Source organism: Mauremys mutica, chromosome 11 (assembly GCF_020497125.1).
Source record: "Mauremys mutica isolate MM-2020 ecotype Southern chromosome 11, ASM2049712v1, whole genome shotgun sequence".
Classification (NCBI taxonomy): Eukaryota; Metazoa; Chordata; order Testudines; family Geoemydidae; genus Mauremys; species Mauremys mutica.
In genome coordinates, this window is record NC_059082.1 from 24,189,335 (window position 1) to 24,206,987 (window position 17,653).

General features: G+C 41.0%; 1 protein-coding gene across 2 annotated transcripts in view; it reads left to right on the forward strand.

Moving 5' to 3' along the window:
• Window positions 1-17,653, forward strand: part of UNC13C (unc-13 homolog C) — a 408,349-nt gene that overhangs the window by 264,315 nt on the left and 126,381 nt on the right. For both annotated transcript variants that reach the window (XM_044979553.1, XM_044979552.1), the window contains one exon: window positions 522-607. In XM_044979553.1, coding sequence (XP_044835488.1) covers window positions 522-607 — 86 coding nt within the window. The remainder of the gene's footprint in view (window positions 1-521; window positions 608-17,653) is intronic.

Genomic DNA, 17,653 nt, shown 5'->3' on the forward strand with positions numbered 1-17,653 from the left:
GCAAATATTGACTTCTTAATGGCAACCACTGTATAAACAGACTATTTTCAAAGAGCATATTAAACATGAGATGAGTAGTAAAAGCTTTAATTAACAGTACAGTCTTTTCACCTATCTTACTTCACTTTACTTGTTTCTTCTATGTCTTCAGATTGCCAGTAGTGCTGCAAGGAGTTAGGAACAGTAGTGTAGTCCAGGAGCCAATCCCCTCCCTGGTATAACTCATTGGAAATCAGAGGATTTACACCAAGGATGGACTTCACTTCATGTACTGTTATATAATTGGTACAGAACATACTTCAGTATTGAATTAGGGCCCTAACATTATTACAGTTATTCTGACAGTAGCACATATCTGAAGGCTGATCTTCCTAATGGTTAGCATAATTGTACAAAACAGAAAATACAGTGCAGTGCATGTTTTCAGTGTGATTTTATACAAAAATATTTGCATTTCTGCTGTAAAGCTGTTAATATAATTTCTAGCAGCAGGTGAACTGATGTAATGTGATTGATTTCAGGTTCCCTCAGGAGCTGAACATGGGAAAAGTCAGTGCTGAAATCATGTGGACTCTGTTTGCCCAGGATATGAAGTATGCTCTGGAAGGTAATTAGTGCAAACTATTCATTAGACTAGAGAGCTCACCCAGACTGGTGTCCAACACAAATCACACCTGGCATCAAATGTCTGGAGGTGTTAAGACTTTTCACTTTCATAATATTTTTCCTGGTTTGGTGAAATGGAGAACTCAGACATATGGCTGTAAAAGAAGAGGGTGGTAGCCCCAGGTGTAGAAGGCAGCCAGAAAATGAGTGTGGAATTGTGAATGGAAGAATGAGACAAAATAAATATTAAGGGTGAAAGGGTATATGGCATGAAAGATGGAGTAGTAGGAAAAGACCTTCGGCAAGTCACTTCAAATGGAAATACTACTACTTGCCTAAATTTGAAGTCTTAAATCACTAATGTCTAACATACTTGGTGAAAGGAATTGTAAACATTCAAAGATTTGTAAAAAGTGACAAAGCAACGCATCTGATGAAGTGGATATTCACCCACAAAAGCTTGTGCTCCAATACATCTGTTAGTCTATAAGGTGCCACAGGTCTCTGTCGCTTTTTACTGATCCAGACTAACATGGCTACCCCTCTGATATTCAAAGATTTGTTATAAATATTACTTTAAAATGTTAACATACCCATAAAATGTAACCAAAAAGATTTTTAAAGCATAAAGTTATGGAGAAAATGAGTTAAAATAACCAATATGTATTTTCTATTATTTAAAGATTTCATTATATCCATCTTGTAAGTAAAACCATACAAACTCAACAACAGAATCAAATATAGTTTTCCCTACATTCTTTAGGAAAGCACTTAGTTTAGGCAAAGAAAAAGTAAATACAACATAAATATTTTTTCTATAACAGACTAGCTCCAAAGATAATGCATTGAAATCCATATAAAACAATATTTATAACAGGAACTAAGTAAAAAAGAAAAGGCTGAGAATTCAAAAATACACAGTCTGCTCAGGAGAAGAAAATCAATCAATATTCCTTAATTATGCACAAAAGTCCCTGTAGCCTGGATATATATTCATTGTGCTTATTAGGACACCACAGGTAAGAGGTAGTTTTCAGAGTTTCTAGTGTATTTGTTTCATACTGTCAGAGACTTGTTATCTCACAAGCTCAGCTCTACAAATTTCAGCCTTCATTTAAGCATGTTAGAGATTGAAATGGTAGCTGCATCCAACCCACGGGAGAAAGGAAAGAAGAATTTGTCTCTACATAAGACACAAAGAGTTCGGATCCAAAGTATCTTTGTAGGTAAATACATACTAAATGTATGGCACTAAAAGGCTGACTGTCAAAACGATATTTGATTGGAAAAACTTGTTTTTTTTTATACTGTACAATAATACCTGGTGAAACAAACTGTTTGACTCCATTACTTGTGCAGCCTTGATGAACTGGTAGTTAAGCACTGGAACAAATTACCTAGGGAAGTTGTGGAATCTCCTTCATGGGAGGTTTGGAAGAAGAGGTTAGATAAACACCTGTCAGGAATGGTCTAGACCAGCGGTTCTCAAACTTTAGCAACCCGGGGGCCCCCATTTTAATTTAAAAATTTTTGCAGACCCCCAAGCTGGCTTCTAATTTTTCCCTCGGGGTGCTCAACCCCCGCTCAGCCCCAGACCCTGTCCCCCCTCCAGCCCTTTCCCCAAGGCCCCACTGTACCTCTTCCCACCCTCATTTCACCCCTGCCCTCCTCTTTCCCGCCTCTTTCTTCCCCCTCCCCCAAGCCCTCTCCCTCCCCTCCCTCCCACGGAACAGCTGTGCAGCAGCCTGCAGGAGGCCTTGAGAGGGAAGGGGAGGAGTTGATCAGTGGGGCCGGTGGCCCCGGGCATGACTCACGGACCCCTGGAGTACCCTCGCAGATGCCCGTTTGAGAACCGCTGGTCTAGACACTCCTTAGTCCTGCCTCTGTGCAGAGGACAGGATTAGATGACCTATTGAGGTCCCTTCCAGTCCTATGATTCTATGAACTTTCTCCCCAAAAGGGAAAAGAAAAGAAACGATGGCCTGTCACAGGAAGCAGTTATAAATCAATCAGTACTGTCTACCCCGTTAAACTCCTGGGTCAACCTGCTGAGGGCAGGGAGAAGAAATCCCATGTTCAGTGCAACTCTCCTGATGCACATCCAGTTCCCCCCTTTTAAGTTGTTATTTAGGATAATGGGGTTTTGCAAGTAAAACATGTTGTGTGGATTTGATCAGCAGTAAACATAACTAACCGTGATAAACCAGATGCTGCAGTCTTTTTTTGCAGGCAAAACTCTCCTTTGAGTCAATCAGGCCCAGTAGTAGCTACAGAGTTGTTCCAGAAGATAGTGAAAATAAGTATAAGGCAGTTATTTAGAAACGTAGTAGATCTATTGGGTAAAAAAAAACAAAACAATATTTGAGGATTGAACTGCATGATATTTCCTCCAGAGCATCCAGTATAATAATTTGTAGTATGGAGCTCCTTTGATGATGGACTCCAGATATTCATGGTACTAATGTGATTAAAAAGAGAGACAAATGAGGAAGTCAGAAAACTCTGAGAGATCCAGAGAAAGCTATTAACTGGGTTTTTGAGGGAAGAGTTATTGTATTGTTTTGTGTTCCTTCTTATAACATGTTGGATAGAGAAAACATTTGTCTGTTATGGGCATGTGTTTGTGGGCATTATCAGTCAGAAAAGATTTGAATGTGGGGAAGAAATGCTGCCTGTTGCCCTAGGAACAGACAGTCTTGTTCTGCATAGGAGGCTGAGTGAAAGAAGGTAAAAAGACAGAAGTCTGAGAGAAGGCAATGAAAGCAGTTGTGAAGGTGTCACTAGTAATGGAGTGAAGGAGATGAGGGAGGACATAAGAAATGAAACCTAAGATGTAGACAGGGAGAAGTTCTGCAGGATACTGGAGGAGAGACCAAGAAGTTTCGACCCAATGTGATAAGCTGTTGTAAGAGCGATCAGAGAAAATCTAGAGGCCGAGGAGGGCTGGGAATCATACTAAAGAAGGAGGGAGTGATGAGTGATATCAAAGATATCAGAGCAATTAAGGAGCATGAGGACAAAGTAGAAGATGTGAGACTTGGTCAGATGAGGTTCTTTGAGGTTCCTCTGTGAGAACAGTTTCTGTGTAGTGGAGAGTACAGAAGCAGAGAGAGGATTCCTGGAATGGAAAGACAATAATGGAATATTATTAACACGGTACAGATATTAGACAAAATTGAGTCCCAGATTTAGCACACAGATTAATGTGTATTTTCAAAAGCCATTTCCTCTTGTAACCTTTAACATGTAGATAATAATTTTAGCACTCTCTGTATATTCACCCCTAAGCATACTGTTACAAATTAATTGACTAAATAGTAGTGTTTTCACCCTATGAACTACAAAAGCTATTCAACAACTTGCAACAGCATACTCGGTTTTCTAATTATACCTTATAAATCACTCTGAGGACAGCTTCAAGTTAGGCCAGACCAGTTGTTTGTATCCTGGTTGTAAAGCACAGAAACATGGAATTCAAGCAACAGTTTATTACAAGGTCTTCTGAATTGCTGAAGGAATTCATAAGGCTCTGAAAGATAACTAATGTTTTAAGCTCAGATCAAAGAAAACATTGTTGCACTTTACTGAGAATACTAAAGAGAAAATGTCATATCTGTGGCCATATAGAACATGTTCAAGAGAGCACCGGTTTATCGTAGCCAGCATGTCATATTTCAGAACTGTGATATTTGTTGTTTGTGCCAGGCAATCCAATGAGGTATTAAAGGATTAGTATTTGCCATTGAAGACTGATAACTGGAGCAAAACATGGCAGATTCAGGAAGAAAATAGAATGAAATCTGTTTTATTCCAGTTACATGCATCTTAAGAAATCCTTTCACATACAAATTTGAAGCAAACATTTTGGAATGTTTAAAATACTGTGTATGTTAGCTTTCTATCTAAAAGAAAATCACTGTCTATTTTGATATATAATTATATTGAAAATAGTTGTCTATTGTGATGCCATTTTGTGCTGTGATCTTATCAGAGTCGCAATTTAAGCAGGGTTGGGCTGGATTGGGACTTGGAAGAGAGACCCTCAACAAATGCTCTGGTGCTTCAAGAAGTGGTATTGGTGGTTCCTTAGGTGGCACAAGTCAATCCTGATCCAATACCCCCAGAGGTTTACGGTGCCCTTTGTTGCTGGAGGTACTGTCTTTCAGAGGAGAGTGATAGTCAGGGTTCTGGGTACTTATGCTCATTGAAGATCCCATAGCAGAGACCAGGACATTTAAACCATTCATGAAGGGAATAATGTTCAGTCTTTCTTAATAGGCAAACCCTGAAGGATGTAGGCCTATCCTTGATATTTGCCAGCTCTCAATCTCATGGGTTTTTTTTCTCCCTGGATGTTACAAGCTGAGGATTTGATTCTGCTCATATTGAAACCAATCGGATTTTTGCCTTGATTCCAATGGGATTATGAGTAGGTCCTTAAGTATGGTCACATTTGATCCCTCCATTTTCAATGGAGTCCATCATTAAAATGCATTGCACTCTGGTGTGCCAGTACTGTCTTCCAAATGAATGTAGGCTACCATCTGTTCATATTTAGAGCCCACAGCAGCTATTGCAACCTTTGTGTGATCCAATTTACTATTAATCTCCTTAAGCAACAATACAACCATATCTTTCTGCCCTAAAGTTGGGGTTTCAGTTGTGGTGGGGGTTTGTTTTTTTGTTTTGTTGTTTGTTTGTTTGTTTGTTTGTTTCATCTAAAATGGAGATAATGATAATCCCACATAATTTGCAAGTGAATCTCTGGCATTGATAAAAATCAAATTGGCCTGACATATTCCTCTTTTCTAGTCATCTTCTTCTTATATGTGTCCAGACATACACTGCCATCAAAATAATAATTAAAAAAAGGGATTGGGTGTGTGGGAGTAGGAGGGAGTGGCATGACATACTGGAAAAAGTGACAACAGCTTTCCTGTAAAACACATACACAGTGCACTAGGTCAGCATGCCTCACAAACAGGACTGCTTGAAAATCTAGCATTTAAAAAATCAGTGTACCCTATTTTTCTTCCTTTTAAATTAATAACAATATTTAGCTCCTGTATGGCATAAAAAGTGCTATGCAAGCATTAAGAAATTAATTCCATGCCAATTCTAATTCTCTTTGTGGTGTAGGGATGTTTTCATTTATAGAACTGGTTGAACTTCTCTTTCTAAACATTTAATTAATTGGATTTGGCCTTTTTTCCCTCCTCACACTTTTTCTGTAGACCCAATTGTGTTTTTCAGCACTGAGTTGATAATTCATCATTGTTTGACATTTAGTTTTTACAAGTATATTTGAGCCTATGGGGTTTTGGCAATTTTTTTGTACCTAGTACTCCTTTCAAAGTGTTGTGTATTTATAGAGAAATCCTGTGCCTATAGTGTCAATGGGAGTTTTGGCATTGATCTCAATTGGGCCAGAATTTCACCCTTACTCTGTGAGATTTGTTACCTAACATACATGGTATGGTTTCTGCTCCCTGACTAGATGAGGAGTAATGCCTGAAGACTAGAGGGATGGAAACTTGGTGAGAGAGTTGAATTTAGCAAACATCTTCAATACACACTTCTCCTGTGTATCCAGCTCTGCTCCTCAAGCACATTTTCCAAACGTTCTTTTACCTTTACTTTTAAATAAAATAGCTTAGTTCTGGTGTCCAAAATAATTGAGTATGTTAGAGAAATTGCAAATTACTATTATTGTTATTATTTAATATTGCTTGTAACACCCAGAAGCCCCAATGAGTATTGGGGCAGTATTGTGCTAAGTGCCTTATAAATATAGAAGTAGACACAGTATCTGCCCAGAAGAGCTTACAATCCAAAATGATAAGCTGTATGAAAAGTTGGGTGGAGGAAGAGAATCTGATATCCACAATTTGCAAATACTTGTGTAGATTTGCTGTTTGCCTTGTTCGTCCTTAATCTAGCTTATAAGGAAGAGTCGTCTTTCTCATATTGCTTCTCAGAATAATTTTTGTCAACTTCATGGCACAATTGGATTTAAAGAAGGGGTTTGAAGGACTGGTCAGTTCAAGGAGGCCATTCCAAGCAAGAGGGGTAGCAAGCACAAAGACTAGAGCTGTGCATAGAAAGGTTTTGTAGAGGATTTCAAAATTTGGTTTCATTCTGATTTGGAACAAAAGCCTAAAAAAAAATTAGAAATTCTCTGTATAAGGGAATACAGCCCCAATTCCAAGGCAGTCCACATGGAGGGCTGCCCTACATCAGCAGTCTGGAAGCCCTGGAGTTCAGAATCTGTGGCAGTCCAACAGCAAGCTGCTGAGGAGCCAGGCATACATGCTGGCAGGAAACCAGGCAGGTTTCAAAGCCTCTCTGGGTTGTGTTGGACTTTTGCTGAAATCGAAGCATCTCCATGAAACATTTTGATTTCAACAAACCATCAAATACTGACGAAAAATGGATGGTCAGAAAATTCGGACCATCTCTGACAAACACCTTTAGTAGAGGTCAAGGATGGAGTCATGAGAGTAGCAGAGAGGGCAGGGAGGGATGTGATAAGAGGCAAATATAGATAAGAAGGGGTGTCAGAGTCTACCCTCACTTGAAACTGGGCGGTTTCAAAGTGAGGACCCGCATGTATTCTGCCACCATGTCCTGGTCTGCACCCTCACTTGAAACTGGGGGGTTTCAAAGTGAGGACCAGCATGTATTCCCCCACCCTAAAATCCTAGGGTAGGTCTCCTTGTCGCTGCCACCACTCAATTAGGAAATGTGGATTGAGACACAGTCCTTCCCCAAAATCCTAGGGGATTCCAAGAGCCCCAAATCCATGGAGTTCTCACACCCAGGAGAAACAAACCATTCCCCCTGCTTCCTCCCCCCCTCCCTTTTCCTAGGAGAGATACCGGGATCCAACTACAGAGGGATACCTCCCCCTCCCCTTTCCCTGAGAATCCACCCAAGGAAAGACCAACAAGTCCTTAATAGAAAAGACTTTATTAAAGAATAAAAAAGAAAGTACAGAATCTCTATGAGCCCAAGCTGGACACTCATAGGGTATAACCTTATCAATCTCTGGAGAGAATTCCCCCTCCCCCTTTTCTCAGTAAAAGCAATATCAGCAAACAGGAATAAAGCATTTCCTTTAGCAAACACACAATTGCAAATATAGAAATCAAATCATAAGACTAATTCGCCTTTCTAATTAATACTCACTATTAATTAGTAGAAACTACTCCAGGAGAACTTGGAGACATGACTGTCCTCTGTTAGATCCAAAAACAGTTCTCACTCAGACAAAGGCTTCCCTCCACAGAGATTTGAAAAAATCTTATCTCTGATTGGTCCTCTGGTCAGGTGGTCACCAGGTACTACATGTTAACCCTTTACAGGTAAAACAGACCTTAACCCTTAACTATCTGTTTATGACAAGGGGGTATAGATTTCTGTCTTGAAAACTGGGTAATTAAACTTGAACTTGGTGTGGTGAAAGATGAGATTTAGAGAGGGGATGGGATTTAAAGAGGGGATGTGCTACAGTCATCATGACAAGCAAAGAAGGTGATTGTATCCGTTGTGTTTTGTTTGCCTCAGAGAGGAGGGACAAGAGTCAGATACCAAATATCATTTATTACTTTTAAAAACATTTTCTTTAATTTTGCATGCTGTACCATATCATTATCTACTCCTATAAGTACCGTAAAATCACTAAAGTGCAGCACTCCAAAGAAGTTAATGCTGCTTTATTTCTGATTACTGGTGTATATGGGTGCTGCCAGATGGGCCTGAAACAACAAAATACATCCGTAGACACCTGATTTCATTATTTAGGTTTAAAGGATCAAGTTGTCATTCACTGTAGTGTTGTATTGCCCCAACATTGCTTATTTAAAGCATTAGCCTCATTTAATCTCGTTTTTAACCACTGCATATTAATTTTGTTATGAAACTTTATTGTTAGCTTTTACACAGACAGGTATTGATGGAAAATCATTTGTGTATGTACTTTCAATGCAAATTGCCTCATTATGGACAAGACTGTTACTTGCCCTAATGCTGTTACACAGGAAATAAAGCAGTAAACCATTTCCCCTCTGTATGCCTTGCCCAGATCACCACTTTGGGCAAGATGTGGGAGATCAGGCTCCATGTGGCCATTAACCCCTTCAACAACAAGTGGGTAGAATGGGAGGGGAATTAGCATACCCTTGGATCCATCATCCCAGTGCACCAGCAGAGATGACTTGGTGCAGGGAGGGAGGGGAGTATGCTACACAAGGAAAAAGGCTGTAGCAAATTACACCTCCCATAAGAGCAATGAAGGAGCATCCCGGGTATGTCAAAGCTACACACTAGCCCATATCTCTGAGTTGCAATTCTTCCCCGAGGCTACTCCTGGGACATCGCAGCTACATGGCAAAGGCTCAATCTAGCCCTGTGGAATTTGCATCAGATACCTTTAAAACATTGTGGTTGGAAGCCGGAACCACTGAAGAGACAGATTTGTATAGAATATGGCCATAAGGTCTAAACGAGGGACGGGCAAACTTTTTGGTCTGAGGGCTGTATTGGGTTTCGTAAATTGTATGGAGGTCCAGTTAGGGGAGGGGTCATGACCTGGCCTCCACCTCCTATCTGCCCCCCTCCCCCCCCGGGACTCCTGCCCCATCCTCCGCCTGTTCCCTGACTGCCTCCGGACCTCCACTGCCCCATCCAACCCCTCCTCTCATTCCAGATGGCTCCCCCAGAACCCCTTCCCCATCCAACCACCCCTTCTCCCTGTCCCCTGACTGACCCCAGAACTCCTCCCCCCTGCCATCCCATCCAACCCCCTCCCCTCCTTCCTGACTGCCCCTCCGGGACCCCTGCCACCCTTCAACCCCCTGTTTCTCCCCCCCCAACCACCATCCACACCCCTGCCCCCTGACTACCACCCTCGAACTCCCCTGTCCTCTATCCAAACCCGCCCTGCTCCCTGCCCCTTACCACGCTGCCTGGAGCACCGGTGGCTGGTGGCGCTACAGTCGTACCACCCGGCTGGAGCTGGGCCATGCTGCTGCCGCCACCACACAGCACAGAGCACCAGATCAGCAGTGAGGAGCACCCAGGAGCTCACAGCCCCGCCGCCCAGAGCATTGCGCCAGCCAGGGGCAGCTCTATGTTTTTTGCCACCCCAAGTACGGCAGTCAGGCGGCCTTCGGCGGCACGCCTGCAGACAGTCCCCTGGTCATGCAGATTCAGCGGGTGATCTGTCAGTCCCGTACTTTTGGCATCCGCTGCCTAATTGCTGCCAAAGCTGCTGGACCAGCGGACCTCCCTCAGGCATGCTGCCGAAGGTGGCCTAACTGCCACCCTCACAGCGACCGGCACACTGCCCCTCGCGGCATGCCGCCCCAGGCACGCTCTTGCTGCGCTAGTGCCTGGAGCCACCCCTGGCACCGGCAACGGAGCAAGCGAGCTGAGACTGTGGGGGTGGGAGGACAGCAGGGGAGGGATTGGGGGCTAGCCAGCAGGAGCTGGGGACAGCAGGAGCTTGGGGGCCAGGCAGGACGGTCCTGTGGGCTAGATGTGGCCCGCGTGCCGTAGTTTGGCCACCCCTGGTCTAAACATTATTAAACTGAACACCACAAAAAATAGACCTGGCAGCACTGGAAAGGAGTGGAGATGAATACTCATTTGGAATCAACTCATTCCAAACTCAGTGTGATAAATCTTTTATATCATATCTCTCCATCATGTGCTCTCCCTTTATCAAATCCTCCCATACAAAGTGCATATATATTTTTTACAAAAATATTTAAGAAATTATATTGACAAATAAATAAATGACTCTGACATGTGGTCACCCTATGAACTTCCCACCCATGCCATTAAGAATAGACCAAGAAAAGACATGGGTGTTACACTGTGCCTGAATGGCAACAGACTTAAGTTCTATCCTGAAAAAAAGGAATACATGGTACTCACACTGACACCAATATACATATTTATACGTTATATGTAAGTGTAAATAATAGATAATACAATTACAATAACTTTGTGTCTGTATTATCTAACTTCTGAAACCATTTATATTGGTTTGACAAGCCTTTTGTTTCCTGTTTTTCCAAATAACATAATTGGTCATCATTTTTTCTGGCAAGAAGAAAAGAAGAGAATATTCTATGACGTGAATCCTTCTCAGCTGCAGTCAGTGAACTGAAATGAGATTGAACAAATTAGAATATTCTTGAAAAAGCTGATCTTAAAGATTCATAGCTACATTACATTTTAATGTAGCAGTCAGCATGAATTAACATGATCGTTTCTTCCTAATGATAACTTTGCTAATGCAGGGAGTGCAAAAATACTAATTTTTTAGAAATATAGTTGATTAAACCTTCCTGTCAAAGTTTTATTATCTCAAAATTTCCATTCTCTTGGTGAGAAAACATTCTATTGTATATTCATATATCCTCAGACTTAACCTCATTTAAACAACAAAACAGTAAGAACATTTTTTGCATTCCACATTGTGTCCGTTGCAGTTTGTTGAACACTGCACAGGAAAAAGGGCATTTTGCATCAGAAGAGATTTCTCTGACTTGAACTTGCTACCTGGTAAATGTATCCTGTGACAGGATGTACAATGCCATCTCTTTCCAAGGGGACTGGAGAGGGGGCTGGGCAGGGTTGGAAGATATCTGAAGCTGGTTAGTCTATTGGCAGTCTACTGGAAGAGAAAGGCAGCCGATAGGCTGCTGGGAGTGGGGAGACAAGCATGGGTACCAGAGCTGCCAGAAGACTTGTGGTTTGTGTTTCTTCATGCTCTGGGGGAACCCTGTAGTTGTTGTTCCAGCCTGAAAGGAGCTTTCAAAACACCCTTGAAAGGAAAAGGGCCTGGATGTCTTTGTTATTTTCAGCCTGGGAATAGGTTTGGACTGTTATTTTCTGTCTGCCCAGCTTGTCTTGGGTCCATTCTGATGGTACAGAGACCCCAGAACTTTTGGTCCCAGGAAATGATCCTGGGAAGGCAGGAGAGGGCTTTTGGGACTTCTGCTTTCTCTCAGACCTCAGAAGAGGAGCTCTCAGCTGCAAGGAGTGTTGGGGCTGAGGGACAATTTGGGGTGACTCTCAAAAATGTTACCAAATCCTGAAGTTCTCATGCTAGCACTGCAGTGGAAGACTTGTGCTATCTCTGGGAAGGGTTAATATTTATAGTTTTAAGGAAACCCTTTCTTCTAACAACACATTTATGTTAGTTAGTGCAAAATGTACATCAGTCTAGTAAAAAATGTGAGATTCAGCAGTAACTACAACACATTGCTCTAAGAGATTATGAAATTTTCCTAACAACCAAATGCTCCAACACAGGGCAGTCAAGACCTCCTGCATATTTTATGATACACCTCAACTTGGTAGAGAATTGTGGCTTTTCCTTTTATCTTTGATTACTGTACTATGCCAGTAACATGATGCACTAATTTTATACATTTCATTGGAGTAAAGCTCCCATGCAACCGTAATTCAGCCATCTCATGCTCCTGCATTATAATACAGCTTTAATTACATGGTCACACACAATTTTCCCCACAGGATCTTGTCTCCATAGATAGCTCCTTTTACTTGTATCACACCAACTTCAACAGGTTTTGCCCAGCATAACAATAGCAGTTATTAATGCTTATGGACCTGATTTATACAGGTGCTGATCACCCATCACCTCCGTTGAAATCAAATGAAATGGGGGGCACCCAGCATCACTGGTCCTACATGGATTTTTATATAATAGCTCTGTGTGCTTTATGGAACACATGGAACCCCAAAAAGCTTACGTCAAGATAACACAGAAGAGGTCAGACAAAAGAAGGTGTGGAGTCCTACTTTCAAGAATACCCCTGACTAAGGCTTCACAGAAGAAGTGGGTTTGAGCAATGAGAGAGGGACGCACAACTGAGGGTAGGAGAAAGAGAAGGGAATCAAGAGAGGAGATATGAATGCAGAACAGTATAGGGTGGGATAAGAAGAGTTGTAATTGGGTCTGTGGAGGCAGGGGGTGTTGTGTAGAGGCTTGAAGGTGAGGGTGAGGAATTTGAAATAAAGGAAGGACAAGGCAAACTTATGAAGGGATTCAGTGATAGGAATGATGTGGCTGCAATGGCAGGAATGGATGATGTTCTAGCAGCAGCCTTTTGGATATGTTGGAGTTCAGCTAGCAGATGATGATATGTCTAGTATGACATAGTACCTTGCCAGGGTACAGTAGAAGTAGTATGTACAATGATAACATCCCCTTTTGGGTCCACCCAAACATTGTTGAGCCTTTGTTCCCAGGCTTCTGTCCTACTCCTGATTAAGTGACTCATAGGTCTATGTTGGGCTCTAATAGAGAAGTGTTATTGGCAGCAACACTGTGAGAATAGGTCCAGATTGACAACCTGTGGTGGTAGGAGCTGTAATTCCACATTCTGACACCACATAGATCAGTGATATTCAGCCCTCAGTGGTTCAGGATACAAATTAGCGATCAACATTACCCAAAAGAACTACAGTAGTGTTAATTCATTGTTTCATTTACTATTTTATATATATGTATATTATTTTCACAGCAAAATTACTAAGTATTCTACAGTTTATTAATAACCTAGTAAAAGCATTCTGATTGGTTAATAACTTAATTTGGTTAATAATTGAATCACACAATGTTGTAATATCGTGCTGCAAAGAGTCACTTGCGGCTTCCGGGCGTCAGTCTGAGTATCGCTGACATAGATCATTAGATCAAAGGCAAAAGAGACTTCTCTGCTCTTTCTGGGAACATGCAGTGTCTCCCTCAGGACTTCTGTCAGGCTTTGGTCCCCTGCAGACCTGCATTGAGAAGGTCAATGCATGGTACCTTCTTTCTGTCACATTAGTGATCGTATTCACTTAGGGCAACGTACCAGCACACTTGTTAATAACTTACTCAAAGGCATTAACAGCATATTAGTTTCTTATTAAGCACTATCACTTTGTTTAAACAATTTTAAGATACTAAAGGACAAAGAAATTAGGTTACACATATGTTAACAATTGTTGACAATTAATTAGAAAAGGCATATTTTAAAATAAGCCATTCAAGTAGTCTGGCATGGAATTACACTTTTCTTTTTGGTTCATCTGCATTTCAACATCTATGTTCTTTGCTACCTTTTGTAGGTTATTCCATAGATCCCTTTTATAACATGTAAATATCAACAGTGATCATTACTTCTTATACAAAATACAACTAATGACTTCAGTACATATGTAAGTTTCTATTCAATAAACTCTTTAAAAGTGCTTTGAGCCAGCTATTCATGCTCTTTGGATTCATTTTTCTGTTGCTGTTAATTTGTTTAGACCTTTTATCATACATAGTATATAGACAGTGGGAGTTCGGTTTTAAAGAATTGCCAGTATATCAATGCAGATAAACACTCCACATTCATGTCTGATCATCTGACTTTGTTTCACATCTTTAAAATATGTGTATATGCTCTACAATTTTATTCAACAAACATGGGTAATAAAAACAGGTCTTCAACCTAAAAGATTAATTTTGAACATGTTTTAAAGTCCAAGTCGAATTACTTTAAAAAGCAATTCCATTCAAATGTTTAAAATCCCCCTGCCATGAAAATAAAAACTAAATAAGTGCATTTCACGACTTTAGAGATCAGTTACATTAAATGAGTCATTCTTAGAGTAGTTTTTGTAAGCCTAGAGTTGATGCCAGATTTCAGCCTTAAGTGATCTTACTGATATGATTTGGTAGGATACCAAGTTCTATTTAACACATATCAGAATTCTCTGTATCTTAATTCATTTTCCTAGTATCACTTCTTCTGGAGTAACAAGTGTATATAAAAGGGCTTTTAGAAGAGAATTTTCAGAAAGAGGGTATTATCACGGTGGCTCATAATTTAGCATTAATTGCCTATCTAGTTAAATCTTAACCAGTGACACACTGAAGGTACCTTCCCATGCTACGTTAGGAATAATCAAATGTCAGTAAGTAAATTTCCTCCACAATATAATTGCGCAACTGTCTATGTGCACTAAGGTTTGGCTTTTTGCCTTGCTATAAAGAATCAGACATTGCCAGAGACAGGATATCAAATATGAGGGAACAGTGTTCTGCTCCAGTATAATATATGCTATGTTCTTCCAGTACCTCCCATTGGCCTGCAACGGCAAACCTTGGCCAGTGGGAGCTGTGATCGGCTGGACCTGCAGACGCGGCAGGTAAACAAACTGGCCCGGCCCGCCAGGGGCTTTCCCTACACAAGAGGCGGCCCCAGTTTCAGAACTACTGCATGAAAACTAGATTCCTTACTAGTTTCTTATACAAATTTATTTAGTCTAAGTTATTCAATCTCTCTGAGCCTCAGTTTCTCCATCTGTAAAAATGGGGATCATAATACTTAATTGGTTCTGACAGCTGTTATGAGGCTTAATTCATTACCATTTGTGAAGAGTTCGAAGACGTTTGGAGGAAACCGGCCTAGAAATGCAAAGTCCTGTTGCTGTTTTTATTACAAAGTGTAACTTTCTCATGAAAGACAGGAAGAATACATTTTTGGGACATATTTGAGAAACTTACAAATCTGCAGTTCAGCTGCAGTGTCTAGAACCTGAGAAAGGCAATGGTGACAGAAATATGTATTTCACATTCATAATTTTAATCCTGACTTGAAGAGACAGGCTGTCTCAGAAAGGGCAACATTTGACATTATCAGGAGAGTGTTTAAATTGTACTTAATTGTTAATTAGTTGTGTCCTGCCCTGTATTTTAGATGATAGCCACTGGTTTCTATTGCCTTTAGGAAAACAGTAGAAACATTGGGATAAAGTATCTCGTGGAATGTAATATTTTTCTTACTAAATCAACTGTGAATTGATTTATTCTATGTTTTGCTTCCTCTGGGGCCTGATACAACTAATTTCACAGTCAATCAGAGTCTTTCTGTTGACTTCAGGTGGATATGGATTGGCCCATAACATGTATAGTACTGTTACAGGGGTTCCATAAATTCTGTCAAGGAATAGCATTTTTTTAAAGATGAAACTCCCCCTGCATGAAGCTTGAGTTATCAGAGGCCGAGGGAGAGATGAGTGTGTGGTTGTCAAGGCAAAATGCAGCCTTCCAATCTAGGGCCTGGGCACTGGGCAGCAGCCAAGCCCTTCAGCTTCTACTCTGTGCCATTAGGATGGGATGTTAAGGGCAATGATTTGCTTAGTCCCAAATTTTGGATCTGTCTTGTCTTGTCTTCTTGTCATCCCTTCATCTTTCTCTCTACAAATGTATACAATGCTCATCGCCCTGCTACCTGAGTATCCCCATAGTATCAGATACCACTGTTGTTTGTTTGAGGCTGGCACTGAGCCCATGACCGCCCCTGCTCTGGGGGCGCAGGGACACTCCTGTGCAGTCACTACAGCTCCCCTTCCAGAGGGCAAATGCAGAGTTTCATGATTTTGTGTGAACTGGACTGATATCCCTGGAGACTGCAGTCCTCTATTCATCCAAATTCTAGAATCAAGTGATACAAAGAAGCTGCAGCACTACAAGCTTCCCACTTCTTGGATGACCAAGAGTGAGAGCATAATTCAGTCTGTGTGACCTTTTCTGTACTTGGCTTCTCTGCAGATACTGCTTGCCAGCTAATGGCAGTTAATGCCAATTGTGGCTGTGAATTTTGTGATAGGGAGACTGGTGCACAGGCTGGGAACTGAATTGAGACTGACAATAGATTTCTCACAGGTCACTAAACAAGATTCACATGTTGCTAACAATGTTCAGTTGCTACTGACCAGAACAGGACCTGAACCTGTGACTAATCCACTGAGCAGTCCAGATCCTCTTTTTAAAACTCCTTTTTATCATTTCTTTATTGTTCCAGATCCTGGCTGGAGCCTACGGGCTCTACTGTAATACAAATAAATAATATTAGCAAACTCTTGTAGACTACATAGTATTGCTTCAATTAATGTAATAATCTATGGACTCAAATATATGCGCTATAAATTACAGAAAGATACTTTTCCTGGATGCTTGTGGTACTTTAGTTTCTCAGTCCATCTAGTCTAAGACTACAGTATATATGAAATATCCCATATCCATCCAGAGGTGGGAGGATCTGTCAGCTCCTTATTGAAAGTGATCTTTTAAGAAAAACCACCTGCAGTTAATTGAGTAACAATGATATTCTGCTCCACATTGCTTTTATTAGTAGTATTATAATCCTGTAATAATGTAATTTTGCTTTTAATGGTATTTTACAGTACATCACTCTTTTGAACAATTTTGCAAATATTGTGGTCTAAATTTGGTTTCAGGGATGCAATACTTTTTATTCCAGTATTTGCACTCATTTATACGAGGTCAGAATTTGCCTCTATGTATACGGGACCCATTTCATTCAACCCTGAAATGCATTCAGGTCTGGTTTGGTACATGGTGATTTTCCCTAGAAATTTTCTGTGATGGCAGATTATCCCCTAACTGTCTACCACAGAGTTTCTTGCACTTTCTGTGAAGGAGCTAATTCTAGCCACTATTGGAGACAGGATACCGGACTAGATGGATCACTGGTCTGACCCAGTATGGCATTTTCTGTATTCCAAGTTATTTAACAACACACGTCAATACTTCACACCACTTTAGGATGAGAAGTTCAGAAAAAGTATTGTAAAAAGCAGCAGAGAGTCCTGAGGCACTTCGTCACAAAGTGGGTATTCACCCACGAAAGCTCATGCTCCAATACGTCTGTTAGTCTATAAGGTGCCACAGGACTCTTTGCTGCTTTTTACAGATCCAGACTAACACGGCTACCCCTCTGATACTTGACACCAGAAAAAGTATTGTAAGTAATGGAAACTGCAGGGGAAAGCTCAGATTCTGTAGCCAGAATGTTATTACCCAAATTGGAATTTGGCTAAGGCACTATAGCTAACTTCCTTACTCTAGTGAAAATGCCTTAGGAGCTTTCACGGCAAAGCAGCTTAGCTTTTACATCTCATGCAAAAAGTAACAGCTTTAGATCAGTTTGCCCCTTAACACCATGCAGGGACA